The sequence below is a fragment of the Ostrea edulis genome, chromosome 3 (genome assembly GCF_947568905.1).
Source record: "Ostrea edulis chromosome 3, xbOstEdul1.1, whole genome shotgun sequence".
Taxonomy (NCBI): Eukaryota; Metazoa; Mollusca; class Bivalvia; order Ostreida; family Ostreidae; genus Ostrea; species Ostrea edulis.
Genome location: NC_079166.1, coordinates 50805862 through 50830792, shown reverse-complemented (window position 1 = coordinate 50830792; position 24931 = coordinate 50805862). Strand labels below are relative to the sequence as shown.

General features: G+C 35.6%; 1 protein-coding gene across 2 annotated transcripts in view; it reads left to right on the top strand.

Annotated features, from left to right (window-relative positions):
• Positions 1–485: 485 nt before the first annotated feature.
• LOC125674155 (DNA mismatch repair protein Msh2-like) overlaps positions 486–24931 on the top strand; it is a 243605-nt gene continuing 219159 nt past the window's right edge. Inside the window, exons 1-2 of one of the 2 annotated variants that reach the window (XM_056158092.1) lie at positions 486–593; positions 23873–23922. In XM_056158092.1, the coding sequence (XP_056014067.1) occupies positions 590–593; positions 23873–23922 (54 nt within the window). In that variant the 5' untranslated portion in view covers positions 486–589. The remainder of the gene's footprint in view (positions 594–23872; positions 23923–24931) is intronic. The other variant, XM_056158093.1, reaches the window with a different exon arrangement.

Below are 24931 nucleotides of genomic sequence, written 5' to 3'. Positions count from 1 at the left end.
CCTACCGCGACTTTACCAAACTAAGGGGACCTACTTGTTCCGATTAAAACAAGAACACGATTACAAAATACAGCAGTTTTTATTATTCTGTGTTGTGGAAAAATGATAGAAACATAAAACGTAGTCTTAATCAATAATTTTTGCATGAATAGGATTATTTAAAACCCAGTATTTACAAAGGGGCTGTGGGAATCGGTCAGTGTCTTCGACCGTGTTTGGGTTCCGACATTTATAAAACGTACTAGATTTACCGCATTTTGGCAGGTGAAAACTCTGGATTGGTACCTTTGTAGAATAATTCTCAGAAAAGGTTTATGTTTTTTATGTACCTAGGTTACAAACAGTAACCTCTGCAAATTATATGTTATTACATGCAGCATTAAGAGAGAAAACTCGAAAAAATCGCTATCCGGGACTTTCGGTTTTCGGCATTCGGGTTTCGGTCGTACTACATTTACCGCTTACCCATTTATTTACCTCTTACCTGGCGCTCGGGATCGGTATGCAAGCAAACCCGTAATTTTGCCGGGAAGAGCTGTGGCTGAGTTATTCACTGGGGAAAAAAAGAAAGAAGGAAAGATCAGAGAGCATGGGTAGGCATTTGTTAAGTTGAAACGTAAATCGCTCTTGATTACGAAACTCTATATATATGAAGTCATTTTTTTTATGGAAACACTTAACTCGTTAGGCCCATGGCATTTACGAAGGGCTGCAGAAATCCACAGGGTTTTGACACAATATGAGCAAATTGGTATATATAGTAAAATGTCTTACGGCATGACCGTGTTTGAGGGCGAAGCAAAAAGTATTGGCATTAGTATCTAGATCCATAACAGGACAAAAAAAGAATTCTGAAATTAGCATCTAACGCTCAATCAAAGTATTCTAACTTTAGACATTTTTGGTCCGCCTATTCATTGAACGCGGGAAACTCTATCTGATGTAAACAGTGCATTGTGATGTCATATTTAGCATCGGTGTTTAGCAAATTCACAAATATAGGAGGCATGGTACGATCGCAATATTCGTGGAGTGATTATATATGATTAAGAAAATAAGATTTATATGCTGTTACAGATTTTATGTAACATCTCAGAACAGCGTGAACTTGGGTACACGAGATTCAAAATGGAGAAATACATGTCCATGCGCAGTGACGCGCTAGTATTCAAATCGATGCCATTAGGACTAAAATTTTCAAGTTCCATAGGTATGGTTTAATTTTTCATTAGTTTTCTATATTTTCCTTTTAAACATGTATATACGTGTTACCTATAGGGAGAGATCCGCTCTCACAGGCGTGAGAGGGCTTTGCCCTCTATAATATGTTTTACGGCGTGATCGTGTTTGAGGGCGAAGCAAAAAATATTGGCATTAGTATCTAGATCCATAACAGGACAAAAAATATCCGAAATATTAGCGCCTAACGTGTGAGGACAGAGCTAAATCAAAGTATTATAACTTTAGACATTTTTGATCTGCCTATTCATTGAATGCGGGAAACGTTATGCAACTGATGTAAACAGTGCATTGTGACGTCATATTCAGCGTCAGTGTTTAGCAAATTCACAAACATAGGAAACGTTGTACAATTGGCGTTTTAAATCGAGGAGTGATTATATATGACTAAGAAAATAAGATTTACATGCTTTTATGGATTTTATGTAACATCTCAGAATAACGTGAACTTGGGTACACGAGATTCAAAATGGAGAAATACATGTCCACGCGATAGTATTCGAATCGACGCCATTGGTACCAAAATTTTCAAGTTCCATAGGTATGGTTTAATTTTTCATTAGTATTCTATATTTTCCCTTTAAACATGTATATACGTGTTACCTATAGGGAAAGCTCCGCTCTCACGGCCCTTTGGTCCGTGAGAAGGCTTCGCCCTCTAATAGTGAGAAGGGAGCTAACAAAGCAGCCATTAATTCTCGGTTGCTCGCTTCAAACTCTCAAAACTCATAACTTCAGTATTAATTGTGATAATGCATAAAAAGTTTTCCCAGTTGAAAGCCAGAATATTGTTCTGTTTTATTACTTTTATAATACAAAAATCGTTTACCTGACTTCACAGGAACTCTGAAAAATTAAGTCCAACATCCGAGAATTAGGTCACCATTGTTAACCCTACACCATTTTATGCATTTTAAAATTTTAAAACGTATTTACTCTTTGTCAGCAATATACGGTAACCTTTTTTTTAAATGGCCTCATTTCCCTAGATTTGAAATTGGGAAAAACATATATATATATATAATTGGGAAAAAATAGCTAATTTTAGTGAGGGGAAACAGCCGAATATCGGTGGCATAGTAGTTCCGGTCATTATTCTGGAAACCTCGAGTATCTCATGTAGGAAAACTGCGAATATTCCTTTTAAAATTTCAGTCCTAAGCACAATATTTACCTGATTTATATCGCAATCGGGCAGATGTTTTACTCTGTTGAACATAATGGTATAACAAGTGGTAGATTTTCATTTCCGATCTAGCCTACCCGGCACTTCTTAAAGTTTGTCGAAATTTACACCTTCAAATACACCGGCCTTGATTCCCTTATCCTTTTGATTTTGTTAAACAAACAACAACTTGGGTTTTATTAATTAACCACACACGACACTGAATGTTGACAGCTTGGGTATAATAATTTATTCAGAGGGCCGACTAAACAAGATCATCGCCAAACTGTGCGTATTAAAACGAAAGTGTTAGGGCGATAGTTCCCAGAATAGTCGCGCGTTTGAAAACGAAAGTGTTAGGGGCGATAATTCCCAGAATAGTTGGCTCAAATGAAATCGAAAGTAGTAATCACGTTGTAATCGAAAAATGTACAGTCGTTAAATAGAGGTAAAATTTCGTGAAAATACACGAAAAGGTTGTAAAAATCATGGTCGTTGGTCGCGTCAGACAGGTGGTCATTTAATACAGGTACAAAATATAGAGTAACGTCTTGGGGGGAACTTTTTATGGTCACATACGACAGTGAGTCGCTTAATACAGTGGGTCGCTATGGCAGTTTTGACTGTATATAGGCAAATTCTTTAAAAATCTTCTTCTCAAGAACCACTAAGCCAGAAAAGCTGAGATTTACATGAAAGCTTCCTCACATAATGCAGATTCAAGTTTGTTCAAATCATGGGCCCCTGGGGTTGGATGGGGCCACAATAGGGGATCAAAGTTTTACATACAAATATAGAGAAAAAATCTTTAAAAATCTTCTTCTCAAGAACCACTAAGCCAGAAAAGCTGATATTTACATGAAAACTTTCTGACATAGTGCAGATTCAAGTTTGTTCAAATCATGGCCCCCGGGGATAAGATGGGGCCCCAAGGGGTGGATCAAAGTTTTACACACAAATATATAGGGAAAAACTTTAAAAATCTTCTTCTCAAGAACCACTAAGCCAGAAAAGCTGAGATTTACATGAAAGCTTCCTGACATAATGCAGATTCAAGTTTGTTCAAATCATGGGCTCCGGGGGTTGGATGGGGCCACAATAGGGGATCAAAGTTTTACTTACAAATATGTAGGAAAAATCTTCTTCTCAAGAACCACTGAGCCAGAAAAGCTGATTTTTACATGAAAACTTTCTGACGTAGTGCAGATTCAAGTTTGTTCAAATCATGGACTCCGGGGGTAGGATGGGGCCACAAGGGGGATCAAAGTTAAATATATAGTTAAAATCTTTTTCTCAATAACCACTGAGTCAGAAAAGCTGATATTTACAAGAAAACTCTCTGACACAGTGCAGATTCAAGTTTGTTCAAATCATGGCCACCGGGGGGTAGGATGGGGCCACAAGCGGGGGGGTCAAAGTTTTACATACAAATATAGAAAAAAGCTTTAAAAGAACCATTGGGCCAAAGAAGTTGACATTTACATGAAAGCTTTCTGACATAGTGTAGATTCAAGTTTGCAAAGGGTAGTTTGGGCCATAATAGGGACCAAGGTTTTACATGCAAATATATATGGAAAGTCTTCAGATATGGGCCAAGGTGACTCAGGTGAGCGATGTGGCCCATGGGCCTCTTGTTTATGTAAAGAAGTCTGCAAACAACTTTGTGAAAAGTTTATCGGTAGTTGAGAGTTGGAAGTACATGTATAATGCATGGAAAATGAACTTCGATCGCTATGTAAACTAGCTGAGTCAAACTCAATCGTGATTGGTGTTCACTTATTGCGTACTACTTTCAATCATCCATGGCAATCTCTCATCAGAGGGTGTTACGCTACGCTCCACAATGTAGTGTGCCCTCTGGTGAGAGAATGCATCCATGGATCTTACGAAGTCATTGATTCAAGATAGGAAGTCTAGATAAAATTTTGTTTTATGCGTTTGTTGTTTTTATCAAGAGAATAAGATAAAAAAAAAAAATCAATCAAGCAGGTATAAAAATAGACTATATATTAAGTAAATTAAATACAGTTTTCAAGTTGACGATATCATATCCTTTTTAGAAAATTTTAAGGACAAGTGAAGTTGAAGTTCAGACAAGTAAATATCTTGGTCTCTTGTCCGAATGGACAAGTAGGAAAAAAAAATTAATGTTGAACCCTGAAATATAGGAAAAAGCTTTAAAAATCTTCTTCTCAAGAACCATTGGGCCTAAGAAGTTGACATTTACATGAAAGCTTTCTGACATAGTGTAGATTCAAGTTTGCAAAGGGTAGTTTGGGCCATAATAGGGACCAAGGTTTTACATGCAAATATATATGGAAAGTCTTCAGATATGGGCCAAGGTGACTCAGGTGAGCGATGTGGCCCATGGGCCTCTTGTTAGTTAGTTGTGACTAATGACTTTTCCCAACAATTTCATAAATTCCAAGAATTAAAATAATTCCAGATTCCAATAATACTATGTTAATTCTTTTAAAACTTGGTATGTTGAAGCATCTTTGGGACAAGGGGAACATATATTTGTAATTTCAGGACTCCTGCACCCCTGGGGCTTTAGGGGTGGGGCAAAAACTGTCAAAATTGACCAATTTTTAAAAATTTTCTTCTCTACACCTGCATATCTTTAAGAAAAACTAGATTACAAAGTGATATAGAACAGGAAGGCCTCTGCCAAAATTGTAATTTTCAGGATCCCCAGGGTAGAGGTTCTGACTCCAGGGTGTGACCAAACTTAGTATATTTAGTGCATATGTGCAAAACATATACTGTAGAATCATTAGAATTTGTGGTGACTCAATTTTCGTGGAATTCGTGGGTACCCTCACCCTCGAATTTACATCCTGAACGAATAAAGACAACTAGTATACAAGAATCTTACAAATATATAAATCCACAAAATTACGTCCCCATGAACCGTAAAAATTCAGCAATCCACAAAAATTGGCCCCCACGAATTTAAATGATTCTACAGTAAATGATATCTGCTTTAATGTCATTGATACTAAATTGAAACTAAAAGGATATTTTGAAGGAGTAGGTAGACCTTTCCCAGAATTGTAAATTTCATTATCCTAGGGGGTAAGGGTTTGATTTTGGGATTTGAAGGGCTTCTTTAAGTTTGCTAAGAATCAGATACTGTATGAAATCTAAATGCATATTTAGGAAAGCAGAAAAGGATGTACAAAAAATGATGAATTTTGCAACCTCAGGGTTTTGACTCTAGGAAGGATCCAAATTAGTCATATCGTTTAATGTTAATACATGGTCCTCAGAGATGGCCTCGGATGTCCCATGTCACAGTAGGTGTGGCACGCTAAAGAACCTTCACTGCTCAATGGCCCTCCACTGGTCGTGGTAATGTCTCCATATGAGTGAAAAATTCTCTCGAGAGACTTTAAACAAGATACAATCAATTAATGCATGTATTATATTATGTAAATTAAGTCTTTCATTAGTGTATGCACCTTTGAGGGCATTGAAGTTTTAAGAACAAATCTTGTTTTATACTGTTGCTGAATATTAGAATTTAGCTTAGATATTCAGAACAGGAATTTTTTTTTAGCTCATCTGAACTGAAAGCTCAAGTGAGCTTTTCTGATCGCCTTTTGTCCGTCTGTCTGTAAACTTTTTACATTTTCGACTTCTTCTCCAGAACCACTGGGCCAATTATAACCCAACGTGGGTGAAGGGCTTTCAAGTTTGTTCAAATGAAGGGCTATGTCCACTTCAAAGGGGAGATAATCACAAAAATGCAAAATTAGGGTGGGGTCATTTAAAAATCTTCTTAAGGAGGTGCTCTACATCATCATAATGGCTGACTTCCTTTAAAAACATGGATGAAAAATCAATATCAGCAATATATGACTTTTCCTTTTCAATTTAGATACCTAGCCGAGTAGCTTAGTGAGTTAGCATACCGACTGCTGAACTGTAGGTAGCAGGTTCGAGTCCAGCAGTTTTTAAAAAAAAAAATTCCAGATTACCTTCTACTAAAACTGCATTTTTTGACAAAATGAAGTAAAGAAGATGTTGCACGTCTCATGTTAATTTCCCTAAAGGTGTTGCATGAAAGATCGAAAAATTTAAGTTATTCAAATATATGATAAAACCAATTGGAACGTATGTCTTGATTCAATAATTTTTGAAAATAAGTTTAAAAGACGTGTATTGACAAAATTAGCCAAAATATTTCGATTTTAAATCAAGCAATAAGCGATTTATATGAGTTTTAGCGTTAAAATGGAGGGGTATCCCTGAATTTCAGAAAAACTGCCTCCGTGAAACAAAATGAATTTAGCATGAACATGTTCTTCGAGTTTTCCTCTGAAAAACTGTCGCTTTGAAATTTTGTTTCACAAGGGCATTTTTTTGTTAATTTAAAAAAATCGAAACGACTTCACTGGTATTATTTTCAACTTCACCTGTACATTAATTTTCCTTAGTAATATATGGTCTACTGCGTGGTTCAGTGGATAAGGTCATCGACTCTTATATGTAAAGATGTTTTCTATTTTTAAAACTACTGGGTTCGACTCCCTCACAATCACATTTTTTTTTTTCATAATGTATGTATTGTGTTTTCCATCTAGATTTTTTTAAATTGAAACACGCTTCTAGTTTTTATAAATGTTTCATATCAAATCTCTGTTTATTACCATGTACCGAGTCTGAAATAAGCTTCCAACCTGGACACTGTTTAGTTTGTGAATAGGACTCTCAACAAACACACTGAATACAGCATGCAATACCTGTGTTTTAATAGTCAAGGCTGCTAACGAGAACTTGTATGTTTTTCTGAATGAAAGTCGTTGACAAAGGCATGGTGCCTTTTATGAAAAACCGTTGTGAACTTTGCAAAGCTTTGGAAGAAAAACTTCCAAGGCCAAACAAAGTAAATGACCCTTAAACAGTTTGAGTTTATATGTATTCCAGTAGCAAATTGCTATAATGAATCAATTTTTACAGGTACATGTACTTCGAATAATGTTGAACTTTATTAATGCGTATTAAACTTACCATATTTTGTTTTGTGGCCAGAGTCATGTACAGTTACCAATTGTTGGTTGTTGAAAATAATGCATACGAATATAAGAGCTTTTGGACTGTAGTAGTATAGAGTATCAGTCTTCACGAAAACATTTAAAACTTGCTGGCCAGTCGGACCAGTGAACTGTCTGAATTTACTGGCCCACAGTGAAATTTACTGGCCCCCAAAATTTCTATAGTACATGTTTATCACATACATTATGGAATGCATTGTAAAACTGTACAATTAATTTACTGAAACTATGCTTATTACTCATATTCATATCCACCCTAAGACATCCTTTCTGTCGATACCAGAAAAACAACACGCGTACTGTACATGGTATTTTCTCTCTTTCTTCACCCGCAAACAACAAATTCACGTATTTTTCACAAACATGAAAACAGCCCAAGTGCACCTTAGGAAGTAGCCTTCTCTACCAACATCAAATGTAAAGGATTGATTAATTCTATAAACTATAGAAATTGCATAAAATCAGAGATAACTGCAATTGACGAAGTTTATTTTAATTTGACAATGCAATAAAGCAGCAGTTACCGGTGTGCAGTGCGATACAGAACGCAACCATTTTTGTTGTTTCAATAAGTTGTTCGTTGAATATTCACGTGATCAACGTACAAGTTATCTGGACAATAACAAGTATAGACATAGTTATCGTTCTTTACTTTAAAACGATGTCAAAACAATTTATGCGCTATTTATTGATTCATTTTTATTTTGATGGTAATTTAAGTAAATAAGACGTTTAGAATATCTAAATCCAACGTTATATTCAATGTGACTTACAAAAAGTCTACAAGCCCATCGGACTTCCTGATTTTTTAATTTCACTGACCCGACCCTAAAATTCACTGGCCTTGGTCTTCGGACCACTGAGTTTTCGTGAAGACTGGAGTATTAAATATTTGATACACTCGTAACATGTAACCGTATACATTGTATCTGATATTCAGAAAAAAAGAAGACAATTTTCATGATTTCAAAAATTATTTTTAGACTACATGTATAATGTATTGACACATAAAATGTATTAGGCTTCAGGGGTCAACATTTACATTTGTCCGCTTGTCCGGTACCAGTGGAAAAACATTTCAAACAAGTGAATATTGTCCGATTGGACAAGTGCTTTTTTATGTAAAGAAGTCTCCAAACAATTTTGTGAAAAGTTTTTCGGTAGTTGAGAGTCGGAAGTTCATGTAAAATGCATGGAAAATGAAGTTCGATCGCTATGTAAACTAGCTGAGTCAAACTCAATCGTGATTGGTGTTCACTTATTGCATACTACTTTCAATCATCCATGGCAATCTCTCATCAGAGGGTGTTACGCTACGCTCCACAATGTAGCGTGCCCTCTGGTGAGAGAATGCATCCATGAATCTTACGAAGTCATTGATTCAAGATGCAGACCTGTGATTCTTCCGTCGGAAGACAAAATCTCCCGAATTTGAGCCCCCCTTCCGTTCCTTCCGTTAAAATGTAAAATCTTCCGTCATTTCAAATTTTCAACAACAAAAATTTTCTGAGCACTATTTTTCGATATTGATAAGGAAAAACCCCGAGACAATCGAAAGTCGTCTATTTTTTTTAATTACGTATTTCCGATCGAGCTCGAGCTTCGCGATATTTGTGTAACTGAAAGTGTTTCCGGTCAAAACAAACCTCACAATTTCGTGTTTAATTATACTTATTTCATAAGTATTTGTTGTTTATTTCACCTCAGCATTTGAGATACAGGTATATTCCCTTACCAAAATATAAACCCTCTGGCACACAGTTGCTGCAAATTTGCAGCGCATTTGCGGCAAGTTTGCCGCAACTAGTTGCGGCACATTTGCCGCAAGTATACTTTTCGTATGCAAATTTTTCCTCTGGCACACAGTTTGTGGCACAGTTGCGGCACACACTTGCTGCACACTTCTGGCACAGTGTGCGGCATATTTGCCGCAAGTATACTTTTCGTATGCAAATTTTCCTCTGGCACACAGTTTGCAGCAAACTTGCGGCACACACTTGCTGCACACTTCTGGCACACAGTGTGCGGCATATTTGCCGCAAGTATACTTTTCGTATGCAAATTTTTCCTCTGGCACACAGTTTGCGGCAAACTTGCGGCACACACTTGCTGCACACTTCTGGCACACAGTGTGCGGCATATTTGCCGCAAGTATACTTTTCGTATGCAAATTTTTCCTCTGGCACACAGTTTGCGGCAAACTTGCGGCACACTCTTGCTGCAGACTTCTGGCACACAGTTTGCGGCACACTTCTGGCACTGTCTGCTCGAAATTAAGGGATGCTATATAAACTGTCATTACAAAACAAAAACACAATAACAATTCAATTAATATAATTTCAAGGACAATGACATATCAAGTAATTAACATATTCAAAAATACTAATTGAAATTTTTTTATTCAAAAACAGTAATGACCGGGTTCTTGTAAAATATGTTCTCTATCATAGGAACAACAGTAGAAACATATACTGGGAAAATGACAAATTAAAGGTAGAATTTTTCAACAACAAAAAAGAGAGAGAGAAAAAAAAAAGAGAAGCATTTTTAAAATGTTACATGAATATCTTCAATGTTTTTAAAACATCTATAATGTACAGGGTCTGGAAAATGTTAGGTAAAAGCTGAGTTGGTTACATAAAGTACCATGCTTAAAAAATGACTAAGTTCAACTTCACCATGCACATGTAAATTTTTCAAAGAATGTCTGATCACTTCCGAAAAGACACATGCACATTTACAATGCTTCCATAACAGCTGTTCAAGGTCTGAAGGATGTCAAATAAATGCTGTAAGAGGAGTTGATTACAAAAAATAGGTACCATCTATTCAGGAAATGCTTAAAAAAATGACAAAGTTCAACTAAATGTAATTTTTTTGAAAAAAGTCTGATCACTTTCAAAAAGACACATGCACATCTTCAATGTGTCCATAACTACTGTACAAAGTTTGAGGAATATCAATTTAGATGTGCATGAGTTGATCACACAAAATACGTACCATCTATTCAAGAAATGCATAAAAATGACCAAGTTCAACTACACATAATTTTTTTTTTTTTTTTTAAAAAGTCTAATCATTTTCAAAAAGATGCATGCACATCTTCAATGTGTTCATAACAACTGTACAAAGTTTAAGGAATGCCAAGTTAGAGGTGCATGAAGATTTGATTACACAAAATAGTTACTATCTATTCAAGAAATGCTTAAAAATGACTAAGTTCAACTACATATACATTTTTTTTTAAATGTCTGATCACTTTCAAAAACACATATGCACATTTTCAATGTGTTCAAAACAAATGTACACAGTTTGAGGAATGTCAAGTTAGAGGTATACGAGGAGTTGATTACACAAAATAGGTACTGTCGATTAAAGAAATGCTTAAAAATGACGAAGTTCAACTACATGTAAATTTTTCAAAAAATGTCTGATCACTTTCAAAAAGGCACATGCACATCTTCAATGTATCCCTAACAACTGTACAAAGTTTAAGGAACATCAAGTGAGAGGTGTGAAAGGAGTTGATTACACAAAGTAGGTACTATTACAGGGACGCTACTGTCGCTTGCCCACCACTGAGTCATTCACCATTTTATAAACTGTTTGCACATTGTGCAACCCAACCAAAAATATAAAATATAATTATAACAAGATGTGAGAGAAAACTTAAAGAAACTGCAACAACTTCTAATCTACAAATATTGCATTGTGCAATGTTAAAAAGTTCTCGGTGAAGTCCCACCCTGGCCATGAGAGTACATTTTATTTGGAAACTGCTGCATAAAGAATTTCTTTCAAGATCCAAGAGAAAAATATCAACCCACAGTGGCACTTTTCTGACATAAGGTCAGGTTGTGATTTAAATAGATTTGTGAATTTTGGCCGTTTTAGATCAATCATGTCAAATGAAAGCTTTTAGAAAATAAAATCCTTCTTAAACTAGCAAGTGCTATATAAATGATGCTATAAATGCTAGAATTGTGTATACAATTAAGACAAAGGAGTTGACATGATCTTCTGTACATGTAATTAGAAGGAGGTCTATCATTTGCATAACATGACTGTGCATCAATAACAACAGGTTTCGGCAACATTTGCAGACAAGAATGAAATATATTCAAAATTCACACATGTAAACTATGCACTTTTCCTCAGAAAAATCTGGAGACAATCTACATTAATTTTAAAATCAATACTGTGAAGGACTTTATATTCTGATAAATTAATAGACTCGTGGGCACTTAATTATTAGGGAGAACACTAAACATTTACACAAGTTTCTCCATCATAGATGAACGGGAGAATAATAGGACTATCTCCATGCTGTCTGCACCTTAGAATCAAAAACATGATTGAATTCTGGACCTTCTTCTAATCTTCCACTTGTTCAGTACTTGGTCATCACAATCACATATTGTCCGCAACAGCTCTACTGTCCCATCCATTTGTTGTGATAAACTGTAAATAGTTTTTCGGTTAAGACAGAGTGTCTTTACTCACAAATACATGTAGCAGTCTCATCAGATTCACTTGGCAAGTGTGTATAAATTGAAATGTCATTCTTTTTTTCATTAGTGATTTATACACATTAATCCAGGCCTGCATGTTGGAACTCTAAGATATGGCAAGTTGAAGACAGCCTATCAACACACCATCACAACTTCTGAATCTGCATGACTATCAGGAAATATATTCTGAAAAAGATATAAAATTTTAAATCATTACGAGATACCATTGGCCCTCCTATATATAAGTTTGCAAGGCATCTAACATAGAAGGAATCATTCTGGGGTGTGTACATGTAATTACTGTCACCCGACACCTGGGGCCACCGATTTTCAAAGCCGAGCAATAATCAATGTTGCGTTACAGCCCATTGGGCTAATAAATGCAATATCTGATGTACAACTGTTAATATCATGCTGACCCAACTTTACGTACAAATTGACTTTATTGCCAAGACAAGACCTTCAATCCAATTTAATAACGTATTAAATGCATTGATGTAGTGACAAAATTGAGATTCCGGAGGTCACATCCCTGATCATAATGCAGTTTAATTTTTCTAACTGGACATCTGGGTTCAAATCATAAGCATTTGAATAAAAAAAAAAAAAATCAACCATTTTAATAAACTAATTAAGTTTTGCAAATATCACCCGAGTAGAAAGTAAACAAAAAATAGCATAAGTATTACAGAAATAGGCCTAATTATTTGTTTGTTTTCCGGCCTTCCCCCCTCTCTCTCCATTTTTTTTAAAGTGCCTATATGGTCCTGTCTAAATGTATAAGAAAAAAATCCGCAAGGGCTACGATAATGCAACTAGAAGGAGTCTAATCTCATACAAAGGAAATTGAAAAAAAAAAAAATTCCACATAATTTCAAAGAATTGAATGAAGCATGTAAATTTATGAACGTAAACACCGACTTGCAAGATGTGACGCAACAACATACAATATGAGCGATGGTCAGTTTCGTTTTGAACAATATATTAGAGAGTTTATAACTATAAGATACACAGTAATTCACTTACTCAATGACTGGAAGATTCTCCTCAGAATATCTGCATCAACTGATTCAACTCCTGTTCTCGATTCATGTTCAAAATGTTGTTTACCGGTATAACATTATGGCGCCTGTCAATATCAACTTTCGCGCTCAGCATATATTGTGTGAATCCCACACCCGACGCATTGAACCCGATCTCTATTTACGATGCATAGAACCGTAAAGCCCCATGAAGACCTACTTTGGTATACAGCTTAGATTATTCTAACTTAGTATAAATTAGCATTCCACAAACCAGAATAACGTACCTGGATAAAATCCTGATATGTAAATTATACATATAAAGGTGGATTTTTACCACTCTCATTTGATTAATTTCAACTCACAAACCCAGTATCTGAACTGTAATCAACAGATATACATGTAAATAAAGAAAAGAAAGAACTCTCTCTCTCTCTCTCTCTCTCTCTCTCTCTCTCTCTCTCTCCATTTATTTAGATATAAAAAAAAATTCTTCCCATTTTTTTCTAATTAACTATTACCTTTTGAACATCTACAATTCACATATGATGCTATATCAAAGGAAAACCATTATAAAGTCCTATGCAACTCTGTCAATGTAGTTCATGCTAGAAGGTTTTTTGAATTTTTTACATGAATGTTTTGAATTCCGCACCAAAAGTAGAGTGCTATAACTACATTTAATTTTTACATGAATGTTTTGAATTGCGCACCAAAAGTAGAGTGCTATAACTACATTTAATTTATGTAATATGCAATACTAAATTGTATACATAGTCTAATATCACAGGTACATATCAAATATATACTTGTATTTACATATATGTAAATGAACTGTTAGTAATTAGTTTATTGTCATTATATATCTCATATTGTGTAACATGATTGTATGCCAACATGCTTGGTGAATCAATAAATAATTGAAATAATTAGATTAAAATTCAGATACCTGTGCACTTACTTTAAAGGGGCATTAGCTGTGAAAGTGATGGTAACTATTTTTTTCTCAAAATCTCTCGATGATATTGAAATACATATTGATGACTAATAAGAACATTTATTTTTTAATATGTACAAAAACAAGAAAATTAATCCTAATAAAACTATGTTAGATAACCGCTTTTAATGTAAAGAAATATATATACGGAAGAAGTATTCACTGCACCCCAATTAAATCATTTCTCAAATATAAACAAAAACAACAAATACATTTTGCTGACAGCATGCAAAGGTAACTAGAGAATAATTATACTGTCTCGCAAGACAATAATATTCGATCACCAAAATCACATATTCTTTTTCAAGATGTTAAAAGGTGTTTGAAATAATTAAATACAAGTGTAATTATTACTTTAATATATAATATCTATTATAGGGCAACTTTCATTGAATTCAATATTTGCTGACAAAATGACCGCTAATTCCCATTAAGACAAGAAGATCGATGGAAGGGGGTGCGAGAAATGTTGCATATGTTCTATTATAGAAAATGTTGTGATGGATATATATTGATATGGCTCTTTTATTCTAAATATTCAAGAAAAAGTCGTGAACTTTGGTACCCTTACTGTATCAGTTCTAAAATTTTAAGAAAAAAGTTGTGAACTTCTGGCACACGGTTCTGAAAACCAAAGAAAAAGTTGTGGTGCACTTCTGGCACACAGTTTTGATTCTGAATACCAAAGAAAAAGTTGTGGTGCACTTCTGGCACACTGTTTCATTTAGGAAAAGTTGTGGTGCACTTCTGGCACACTGTGCCACTAGTGGCACACTGTGTACTGCTAGTGGCACACTGTATGCCACTAGCGGCATTAGCTGCACACTTCTGGCAAACAGCTCTGGCACACTGATTTGTTTGCCGCAAACTTGCAGCAAACTTGCGGCAAATTTGCAGCAAACTTTACATTTTGGTAAGGGTTGACGGTATATTTACCCGTCCATTCTTTTTCAGGTTTTTTTTTTATCCCGGGATATTCATTAAAGTTTAATATATTTATACTTTGAATTTTCGATCAGCTGACTTGCATTTTCTGTTGTTACTTTGCAACTTGTTTTATAAAATCATTCCATCTGGTTTACCATAAGTGTGTTGCACTTACCGAAAGTGAACATTTGTTATTGTTTGGTACGCTAACTAAATTTCATTCCAGTTTTCTAGTTTCATATTACCCTTTTAATTCAAACTAGGAATAGAATAGCAAAATTTCCCCTGTGTTTCACTTGTTCATTCAGAACAACCCTCCTGTTTTTATTATAAATCAGTTCAGCTTATTCTACTTTGCTTGTAATTCTGAATTAAGCATTCTGGAAGACTTCGTAGCCATTGGTAATGTATTGATTATACAAATATTTTAGTGTGATAATTGTTATAACTTGTTATCTCTGGAATAAATATATAAATATAACAAGTTTTTTTCATTTAATTGTGGTTTTTAAGGTATCGACTTAAGAATTATCAATGTTCTTAACACAAAAAAGGATTTATCAATGTTCTCAACACAAAAAGGATCTGATGATTATGAACTCAAAAAACTACTAGTAGCATGATTTCATTAGCCAATGAACACACAAAAACGGTAAAAAAAATGTCGATAAAAAATCTCCAGTTATCAGACCAAAACTCCAGCTGAAAATTTTGAAATCTCCAGTTGTGGCATGACAGTTCTGTCACAGGTATGAAGATGGGAAGTCTAGATAAAATTTTGTTTTATGCGTTTGTTGTCATAACCCCCGCAAACAAAGTTTGGGGGGATATACTGGAATCACTTTGTCTGTCCGTTTGTCCGTAGACGCAATTTGTCTGAAGTTTATTTCTAATACCGCTGGACATATTTCATTCAAACTTTATGCACATCTTCTATATATACTAATGTCATTTATTTACTGACAAAATCAATGACAAAGTAAAGTTGGCATAACATAATGATCTTTAACAAAGTGAATATAAACTAAAGACTAGAAGAGTTGACCAGGGATTTGCAATCATACAGCCTAAAATGTGCCAAATAGTATTCATTGTTTATATTAAGCATATTTTTACTATTTCATGTACTGCTGTACTGTAGAATATACACTTCTGCATTCACATTGATTGCCCTGTAGATAATGTGAAAATATCCAATGTGCTTGCATTAAATTCCCATCATCTTATATATGCCCCGCGCGGGGCGGGGGGGGGGATTTAGTCCCATTAGGACAGTTCTAGTTTTTATCAAGAGAATAAGATAATAATAAAAAAAATCAAGCAAGCAGGTATAAAAATAGACTATATATTAAGTAAATTAAATACAGCTTTCAAGTTGACGATATTACATCCTTTTTAGAAAATTTTAAGGACAAGTGAAGTTGAAGTTCGGACAAGTAAATATCTTTGTCTCTTGTCCGAATGGACAAATAGGAAAAAAAGTTAATGTTGAGCCCTGGGCTTGTACCTAGCGCTGGGGAATCCTTCAGGTATTTAAATGGCAAATACGCTAGGGAAAATTCCTGCTTCGGTGCAAATTTGAAAATTTTCAACTTCAAAATATTGTTGTACAAATCTTCCACTTTTCATCTACATTAAATTTCTCTGGTGTAGCATACCTCCTTAAGAACCACTGGGCCAGAAGAGCTGAAATTTACATGAAAGCTTTCTGACGTAGTGCAGATTCAAGTTTGTTAAAATCATGGCCCCCTGGGAGTTGGATGGGGCCACAATAGGGGATCAAAGTTTTACATAAAAATATATAGGAAAAATCTTTAAAAAACTTATTCTCAAGAACCACGGGGCCAGAAGAGATGAAATTTACATGAAAGCTTCCTTACATAGTGAAGATTCAATTTTGTTGAAATCATGGCCTCCGGGGGTAGGATGGGACAACAATAGGGGATCAAAGTTTTACATACAAAGATATAGGGAAAATCTTTAAAAATCTTATTCTCAAAAAGTACTGGGCCAGGAAAGTGGAAATTTACATGAAAGCTTTTTGACAGTGCAGATTCAAGTTTGTTAAAATCATTACCCCCCGGGAATAAGATGAGGCAACAATAGGGGATCAAAGTTTTATATACAAATAATAGGGAAAATCTTGAAAAATCTTCTCAAGAACCACTGAGCCAGAAAAACTGAGTTTTACATGAAAGCTTCCTGACATAGTGAGTAGGTTGGGGCCACAATAGGGATTAAAGTTTTACATGTGATTATATAGGAAAAATCTTTAAATATGAGCCAAGGTGACTCAGGCGAGCGATGTGGCCCATGGACCTCTTTGTTTTCTCAGCAGCATCAACTGTTTACAAGATCTGCCATTTTAATGAAAGCACTAAATACCCGATATAAAATCTCAAATACCTTAAAATTGATTAAAACATTACTCTTGTGATATTGCACCTAGAGAAGGATATTGAATATTTTTTTTGGCTTTCTTAATTTTTTGTTTTTGTTTCAAAGAAGAGGGGCATATTGGTTTGCACCTGTCGGTATGTTGGTCGGTAGACCACATGTTGTCCGCTCAATATCTTGAGAATCATTAACTTGATGATAATGATATTTCATATGTGGGTTGGTTATGAGTAGAAGAGGACCCCTATTGTTTTTCAGGTTAAAAGGTCCAAGGTCAAGGTTCAATCTACTCTGGACATTGGAATATACTGTCCGCTCAATATTTATGCCCCCCTTCAAAGAAGAGGGGGCATATTGGTTTGCACCTGTTGGTTGATCGGTCGGTAGACCACATGTGTCCGCTCAATATCTTGAGAACCTTTCACTTGATGATAATGATATTTCATATGTGGGTTGGTTGTGAGTTGAAGAGGACCCTTATTGTTTTTCAGGTCAAAAGGTCAAGGGTCAATCTTCTCTGGACATAGGAATATAATGTCCGCTCAATATCTTGAGAACCTTTGCTTGAAAGACATCAAACTTGGCACACTGGTACATCCTAAGGAGTAGATGACCCCTATTGATTTTGAGGTCATATGGTCAAAGGTCAAGGGTCAAACTGGGCATAGGAATATACTGACCATTCAATGTCTAGAGAACCCTTTGCTTGACAGACATCAAACTTGGTACACCAGTACATCTTCAGACAAAGATGATCCCTATTGATTTCGAGGTCACATGGTCAAAGGTCAAGGGTCAAACTGGACATAGGAATATAATGTCCGCTCATTATCTTGAGAACCCTTTGCTTGACAGACATCAAACTTAGTACACTGGTGTATATTCAGGAGAAGATGACGCCTATTGATTTTGAGGTCACATGGTAAAAGGTCAAGGGTCAAACTGAACATAGTAATATACTGTCCACTCAATATCTTGATAACCCTTTTGCTTGACAGACATCAAACTTAGTACACTGGTACATCTTCAGGAGAAGATGACTCATATTCAGTCTTCACAAAAAACTTTGTGAAGCACAGGCCTTTCGGGCCTCCCAGTATAATAATATTGCAAGCCCGAACAATATTTTAATGGCCCAAAATGTTTTTTCTAATTTGACCACTTGTTATTTGCAAGGTACAAGCATGTTCTACTGTAGGAAAATACATATCCAGATGATCATAGTTAAAGAACAACTGAGATTATTTTATCTTATTTTATTTTTCAACAGATGACATCAGAAGCTCATGTTCTACTGTGTTTTGTATACACCACGTACAACACATTGTTTTCTCCCGAATTAAATCTCAGCAAAGGCCCACCCTCAGTCCAATGGGGCTTAACTTTTCGATTTCTTTTTCTCCTTGTACTACTGGTTTTTTTTTAATTTATTTGGATCTGATGGTTGTGATTGCGAAATACGCTTGTGAGGTTTGGAATTTCACTGACGAGCCCCCTCCCTACACGGGTTGAATATTATTTTACGTCCCTCTTGAAAATATTTCACTCATATGGAGACGTCACCACTGCCGGTGAAGGGCTACATAATGTAGACCTATGCTCGGCGCTTATGGCCATCGAGCAGGAAGGGATCTTTATCGTGCCACACCTGCTGTAACACGAGACCTCAGTTTTTGTCGTCTCATCCGAAGGACCGTCCCTACTAGTCGCCTCTTACGACAAGCAAGGGGGTACTGAGGACCTATTCTAACCCGAAACCCCACGGGAATCCCAACACGGACATTGAAAGTTAATGTAAATATATAGTATGTGCATGTATTTTTTATATATGCACATACTATATATTTACATTAATTTCCAGTGCCTGTGCCTCCCTATACTTCATAAAAGGCAGGATGGTTGATCATTTTTCGATGCGAAATTTCATTGCTACATGTAAGTCATGACAAAGTCTGAGTCAATCTCACACTATATTTGTAATATATACAAAACATACAATAAAACATTTACAGGCCCTCCGGACTCCTGGGTTAAATATTTTTAGAAGCCCGATCCCGATTTTACTGGCCACGAGCATCGGGCCACCGGTTAACGTCGAAGACTGCATATTGATTTTGAGGTCAAAAGTCAATAGTTGAACTGGACATAGTAATATATTGTCTCCTATATTTTAAGAATTATTTGCTTGATTGACACCACACTTGGTACACTGGTACAGCATAAGGAATAGATGACCCCTATTGATTTTTAGGTCACATGGTCAATCCACTCTTGACATAGGAAGATGTTGTCTGCTCAATATTTTGAATTGATGATACTTAACTATCAATTAAATGATGCGTGTGTGTAACCCTTTTCAATTTTGCATCATGGGGGGCATATGTGTTTTATAAACATCTCTTGTTTGAGAACCATTAGCTTGACAGACATCAAACCTGGTACACTCGTACATTCTAAGGAGTAGATGACCCCTATTGATTTTGAGGTCACATGATCAAAGGTCAATGGTTGAACTTGACATAGTAATATATTGTCGCCTATTTGTTAGGAATTATTTGCTTGATTGACACCAGACTTGGTACACCGGTACAGCATATGGAGTAGATGACCCCTATTGATTTTTAGGTCACATGGTCAATCCACTCTTGACATAGGAAGATATTGTCTGCTCAGTATTTTGAATTGATGATACTACTATCATTTAAATGATGTGTTTGTATAACCCTTTTCAATTTTGCACCATGGGGGGCATATGTGTTTTACAAGCATCTCTTGTTTTATTTCATTTTGATTATTTTTACCCATTTTCCCTTCTTTAAAGTGTTAGGTATTTCGGATCTTTAAAGCGTTTCTCAAAATGGCAGTTCGAGTCAGGAGTTGATGTTTTGTAAATTAAGCGACCCAGATACAGCGAACATAGAAATGGATTAACGCTATATCCTCTTAGTCTTCAGATATTATTATACCCCCCGCAACAAGTGGGAGGGGGGGGGGGTTATACTGGAATTGGGTTGTCCGTCCGTCTGTAGATGCAATGGTTTCCGGGCTCTAAAGCATTATCCTTTCCACCTACAGTACACGACACGAGTTTTATGCGTGTTCCACGCAACGCGGTGGAACAAATTTGCCCCAAACACGGTGGACCTTTAAAATTGTCGGCACCTTTGAAGTCCTATTTTTCCGCGCGAGCTAGACATTGAAGTCCACGGAGGATCTCCGTGGATGTCACCTGTACCTCCGTCGATGCCACCGTGTACCTTCGTGTGATAAAACAAAGAAATAATTTCCGAAATGATTCACCCAAAAAACCTTTTCACTTGGCCAGCATACATGCCCTCACCCCATTACTTATTTAGAAATTAGCTATAAATCATTCAATTCTTGTAATTGTTGTTTAATGATACGTTGGTGTTTTCGGTTCATATCCATATGTAGACTGCCCTGCAGACGTTCACACCTTTTTATGAAACGCCCAAATTCTCGACATCCTGTATATAAACACCTGTGTTTACCAAATAAAAGAAGGGTCATGAACAACGACAATCACAGGCCAGTAATTTCAATTTGATAAACAGCAGTTCAAAGAAATGTGTACCATAAGCAATAGTTTATTTTTACGTAAGGTTTTCATTGTAATTAGGAATATGTGATTAAGGTCAGCTATATACATGTACATGTTTACATTGGATATGAATTTCATTATGTACTCAACTGTGAAGCAATGTGAGCAAAGAATCAAATTTTTATCACTTAAACAAATAAATATGAAAACTATCTTTACTTTTAAACAAACTTTTAGAAAACTTCGTACTTTCATTAGGAAAATTTCATTAGAATGCCCATACTAATAATAACACGTTTTTTTTTAGGTTTTTTTTCCAACTTGATAAATACTTTATTACACGCATGTATTATTTACTAAATGTATATATAACAGCTTTTTGTCTTTATATTTTTATATACCATTGCATAATGGTGATGAGATCCAATAAATTGAATTGAGTACATGTAGTCTTGAAATATCACAAAGTAAAGAGTTGACAACGATTGAAATAAAACTGCAGACGTTTTCTCGTTTATTCAGTAACTCAATAACTTGCGCGTCTTCTGAATGAAAGTTGTAAAACAAACGTACTTATTTCATGTATAAGACATTGTTTGTAAACATTATCGAATTATTTACGAATAAATATTGTTTAAACTAAACATACTAGGTTTTGGTCAGTTATAACATAATACGGGGGTAAAATTCATCTAATCTCCGCTAGCAATGGGTTTTGAGTCAACTGTGCCTTCGTGCACGAATAATCTCGGCTAACGAAGATGAAAAAAACCCCTATTTTTTATGATTACCAATGCTCTCTCTCTCTCTCTCTCTCTCTCTCTCTCTCTCTCTCTCTCTCTCTCTCTTGCTTTCATTATCTAATGCATCTAAAGATTAAATTAAAGATTTTAATAATCGATAGCGTATATGAATAAAAGCAAATAATCGTTAAGTCATTATATTAGTTTTTTTTCATGAACTAGTTGCATTTGACACCGAGGATTTACATCCTTAAATATTGATTACAAGCACGTAGAATCGGAGAGGGTGTACTTTGAAAACTTGAAAGGTTTTTGTAATCGGACAATTTAAGCACCATTTTTGTTGTTATTTTATTGCTTGTCAAGAAATTTACACAACTTAACCGGCAACATACCCCTTCTGATACATTGAAAAATATAAGTAATGTTAGCACGGGGCTCTATAAAGTTCAATCTGCAGTTTGGTCATACTTCGTCATTCAATAACTTATTCAAAATAAAAAAAAATGTTTGTCGGGTTAGCGGTACTATGATGTATGACTATAACAATGACCTGTGTATAACTTGTACATTCCATGCAAATTCGAAGGGGTTTTCGCCTCAGTAGAACAATGGGAGTCAGCTAATCCGTGTATTTGAAATCAACAGAAGTGCTTAGCTTCTTGCGGAAAGTGTGAAATATATTGGGTCGGCGTAAGATACCCGTGATCTTAGACTAGATCTGATATCGCGCCGACCCAATATATTTCACACTTTTCATGAGAAGTCAAAACCCAAACTAGCTAACCGTAATTTAGTTATACTGTGAGAAAGACCCTAGGAATTTTCATGGTATATACTTATTATACAAAAATCATTGCATTATCCAGACACTCCCGATGAACATTTTTTTAAATGAAAACCTCTATCAAAGTGCATCGAACATAAGTCTCGGTCAAATGTAATTAACTCGGGATTTTGAAAATAAATCATTCGATGGTTTGTATTTTTGCTTCTATTAATTACGTAATAAATTAATTCCAATTTGTTAATCATCGACAATGCTCTAATTTCTATATTGGATAAAGTTATATTTGTCAAGATGCATATCAACACAATATGATGGAGGTAATTATGTTAGACAGCGCATTTGTCACAGAGAGAGAGAGAGAGAGAGAAAGAGAGCACATTGGTAATTATTAAATATCCCTATCACATATTGTACATGTATGTTTTTCATTTACTGAATATACTAATTCGCATTCAAAACAGGAATTGCCTGCAAGTACGCATTATTTAAACATAGAATGTAAGAATATTTTAATGAAGAAAGAAGACTAAAAGAAAAAAAGTCAAAACCAGGTTTTCTTAAAAACATAATATATAGTGTTTGGTATCGTTGGAATCGGCTCAATATGCTGAAAAACAATATAAGTATCAGGGGTGAAAATATTGAAATTTTTTCTTTTCTTAAAATTCCACCCTTATCTTGATTATTTGGCCTGCGGCACATTTTCACATCTCCCGCAAGGCGCCCGTGGCCAGAACAAAGCTCTTAGCAGCTGTGTGTATTTGCAAATAACACACACCGTGGAACACGGAGGACACGGTGTATCTCCGTGGATTTTCCTCCGTGGTCTTTCCACGGTGGGGTGTATAAAACTCGTGTCGTGTACTGTACCGTCACCATATCATATATATGGACTACCCATGGGATGAAGATGTTCCCTATGGATTTTGGGGTCAAAGGTCAAGTGCACTGGACATCGAAGTAGCAATATGGTTTCTGGGCTCTAAAGCGTTATCCTTTCCACCTACAGTCACCATATCATACATATGCACTACCCGTGGGATGAAGATGTTCCCTATCGATTTTGGGGTCCAAAGGTCAAGTGCACTGGACATCTAAGTAGCAATATGGTTTCTGGGCTCTAAAGCGTTATCCTTTCCACCTACAGTCACCATATCATACATATGGACTACCCATGGGATGAAGATGTTCCCTATCGATTTTGGGGTCAAAAGGTCAAAGGTCACGCACACTGAACATCAAAGTAGCAATATGGTTTCCATTTAAATTCTTTAACGGCTTTTTTCATCACATTGGAGATGCTGTGTTCCTAGATACCTTTTGGATCATAATACTGAAGTTTTACCTATTACCAACACCCTTTGGGAGATTGGGGTAAGCGGGGGGTATTCTTAGTGAGCATTGCTCACAGTACCTCTTGTTTTATACAGGTGTATATAAATGTTTTCTTATATTGTAGATCCTTTTCAAGACCAAGGATTCATTGTTGCATATAGAACTCTTCCAGAGGTGAGAATTCAGAATATTGTATTGATTTTTAATGAGGTCTACTCGAGGCCAAACAATACATGACAAAGTTCATACAGTCACAAGTAGTTATGAAATGGTCTATTAAATGATCAGGGTTACTGTCCCCTCAATATCTTGAGAAACTGTTGCTTGACAGACATCAAACTTGGTACACTGGTACATCCCAAGGAATAGATGACCCCTATTGATTTTGAGGTCACATGGTCAAAGGTCAAGGGTCAAACTGGACATTGGAATACTGTCCGCTCAATATCTTGAGAACATCAAATTTGGTACGCTGGTACAGTACCCGCAACGTTATTCTTGACATGATAGACGATAGAACACGATACACGCACGATAGGATAGGATACACGCACGATAGGATAGGATACACGCACGATATGATAGGATACACGGTAAACCTGATAAACGCAAAACCTAATAAACGATCTTCACGATAGACCTGATAAACGCAAAACACGATAAACGATCTTCACGATAAACGGAAAACCTGATAGAAATGTTGTAAATTTAGAAACAATTTAGACAGAACGAAAGTTTGATACGTACAAAATAATTACATTATGTTGATAATAATATTGATGGATTTCAATACTCAATATATACCTAAAGCATATAATTTATTTATCCACGGTTGTACGTTTATTATTTTTAAAAAAATTCTATTTATGTTTGTTTTAAAGTCATTACAGCTAAAATCCGGAAGCTAAACTATATACGGTATTGAATTCATTATTTGATATCTATATGAATTTTCTCAGCCACCAATGATTCTAAAACGTATATTGTCACCTTGAATGTTTAATATATGAATCATACTGGGAGTGATTGATTTTTATCTTGCTTAACATCTCGCACGAGAATATTTCACTCATATGGAGACGTAACCATGGCCGGTGAAGAGCTTTTAAATTTAGGCTTATGCTTGGCAATTACGACCATTGAGCAGTGAGGGTTTTTTAGCGTGCCACACCTACCGTGACAC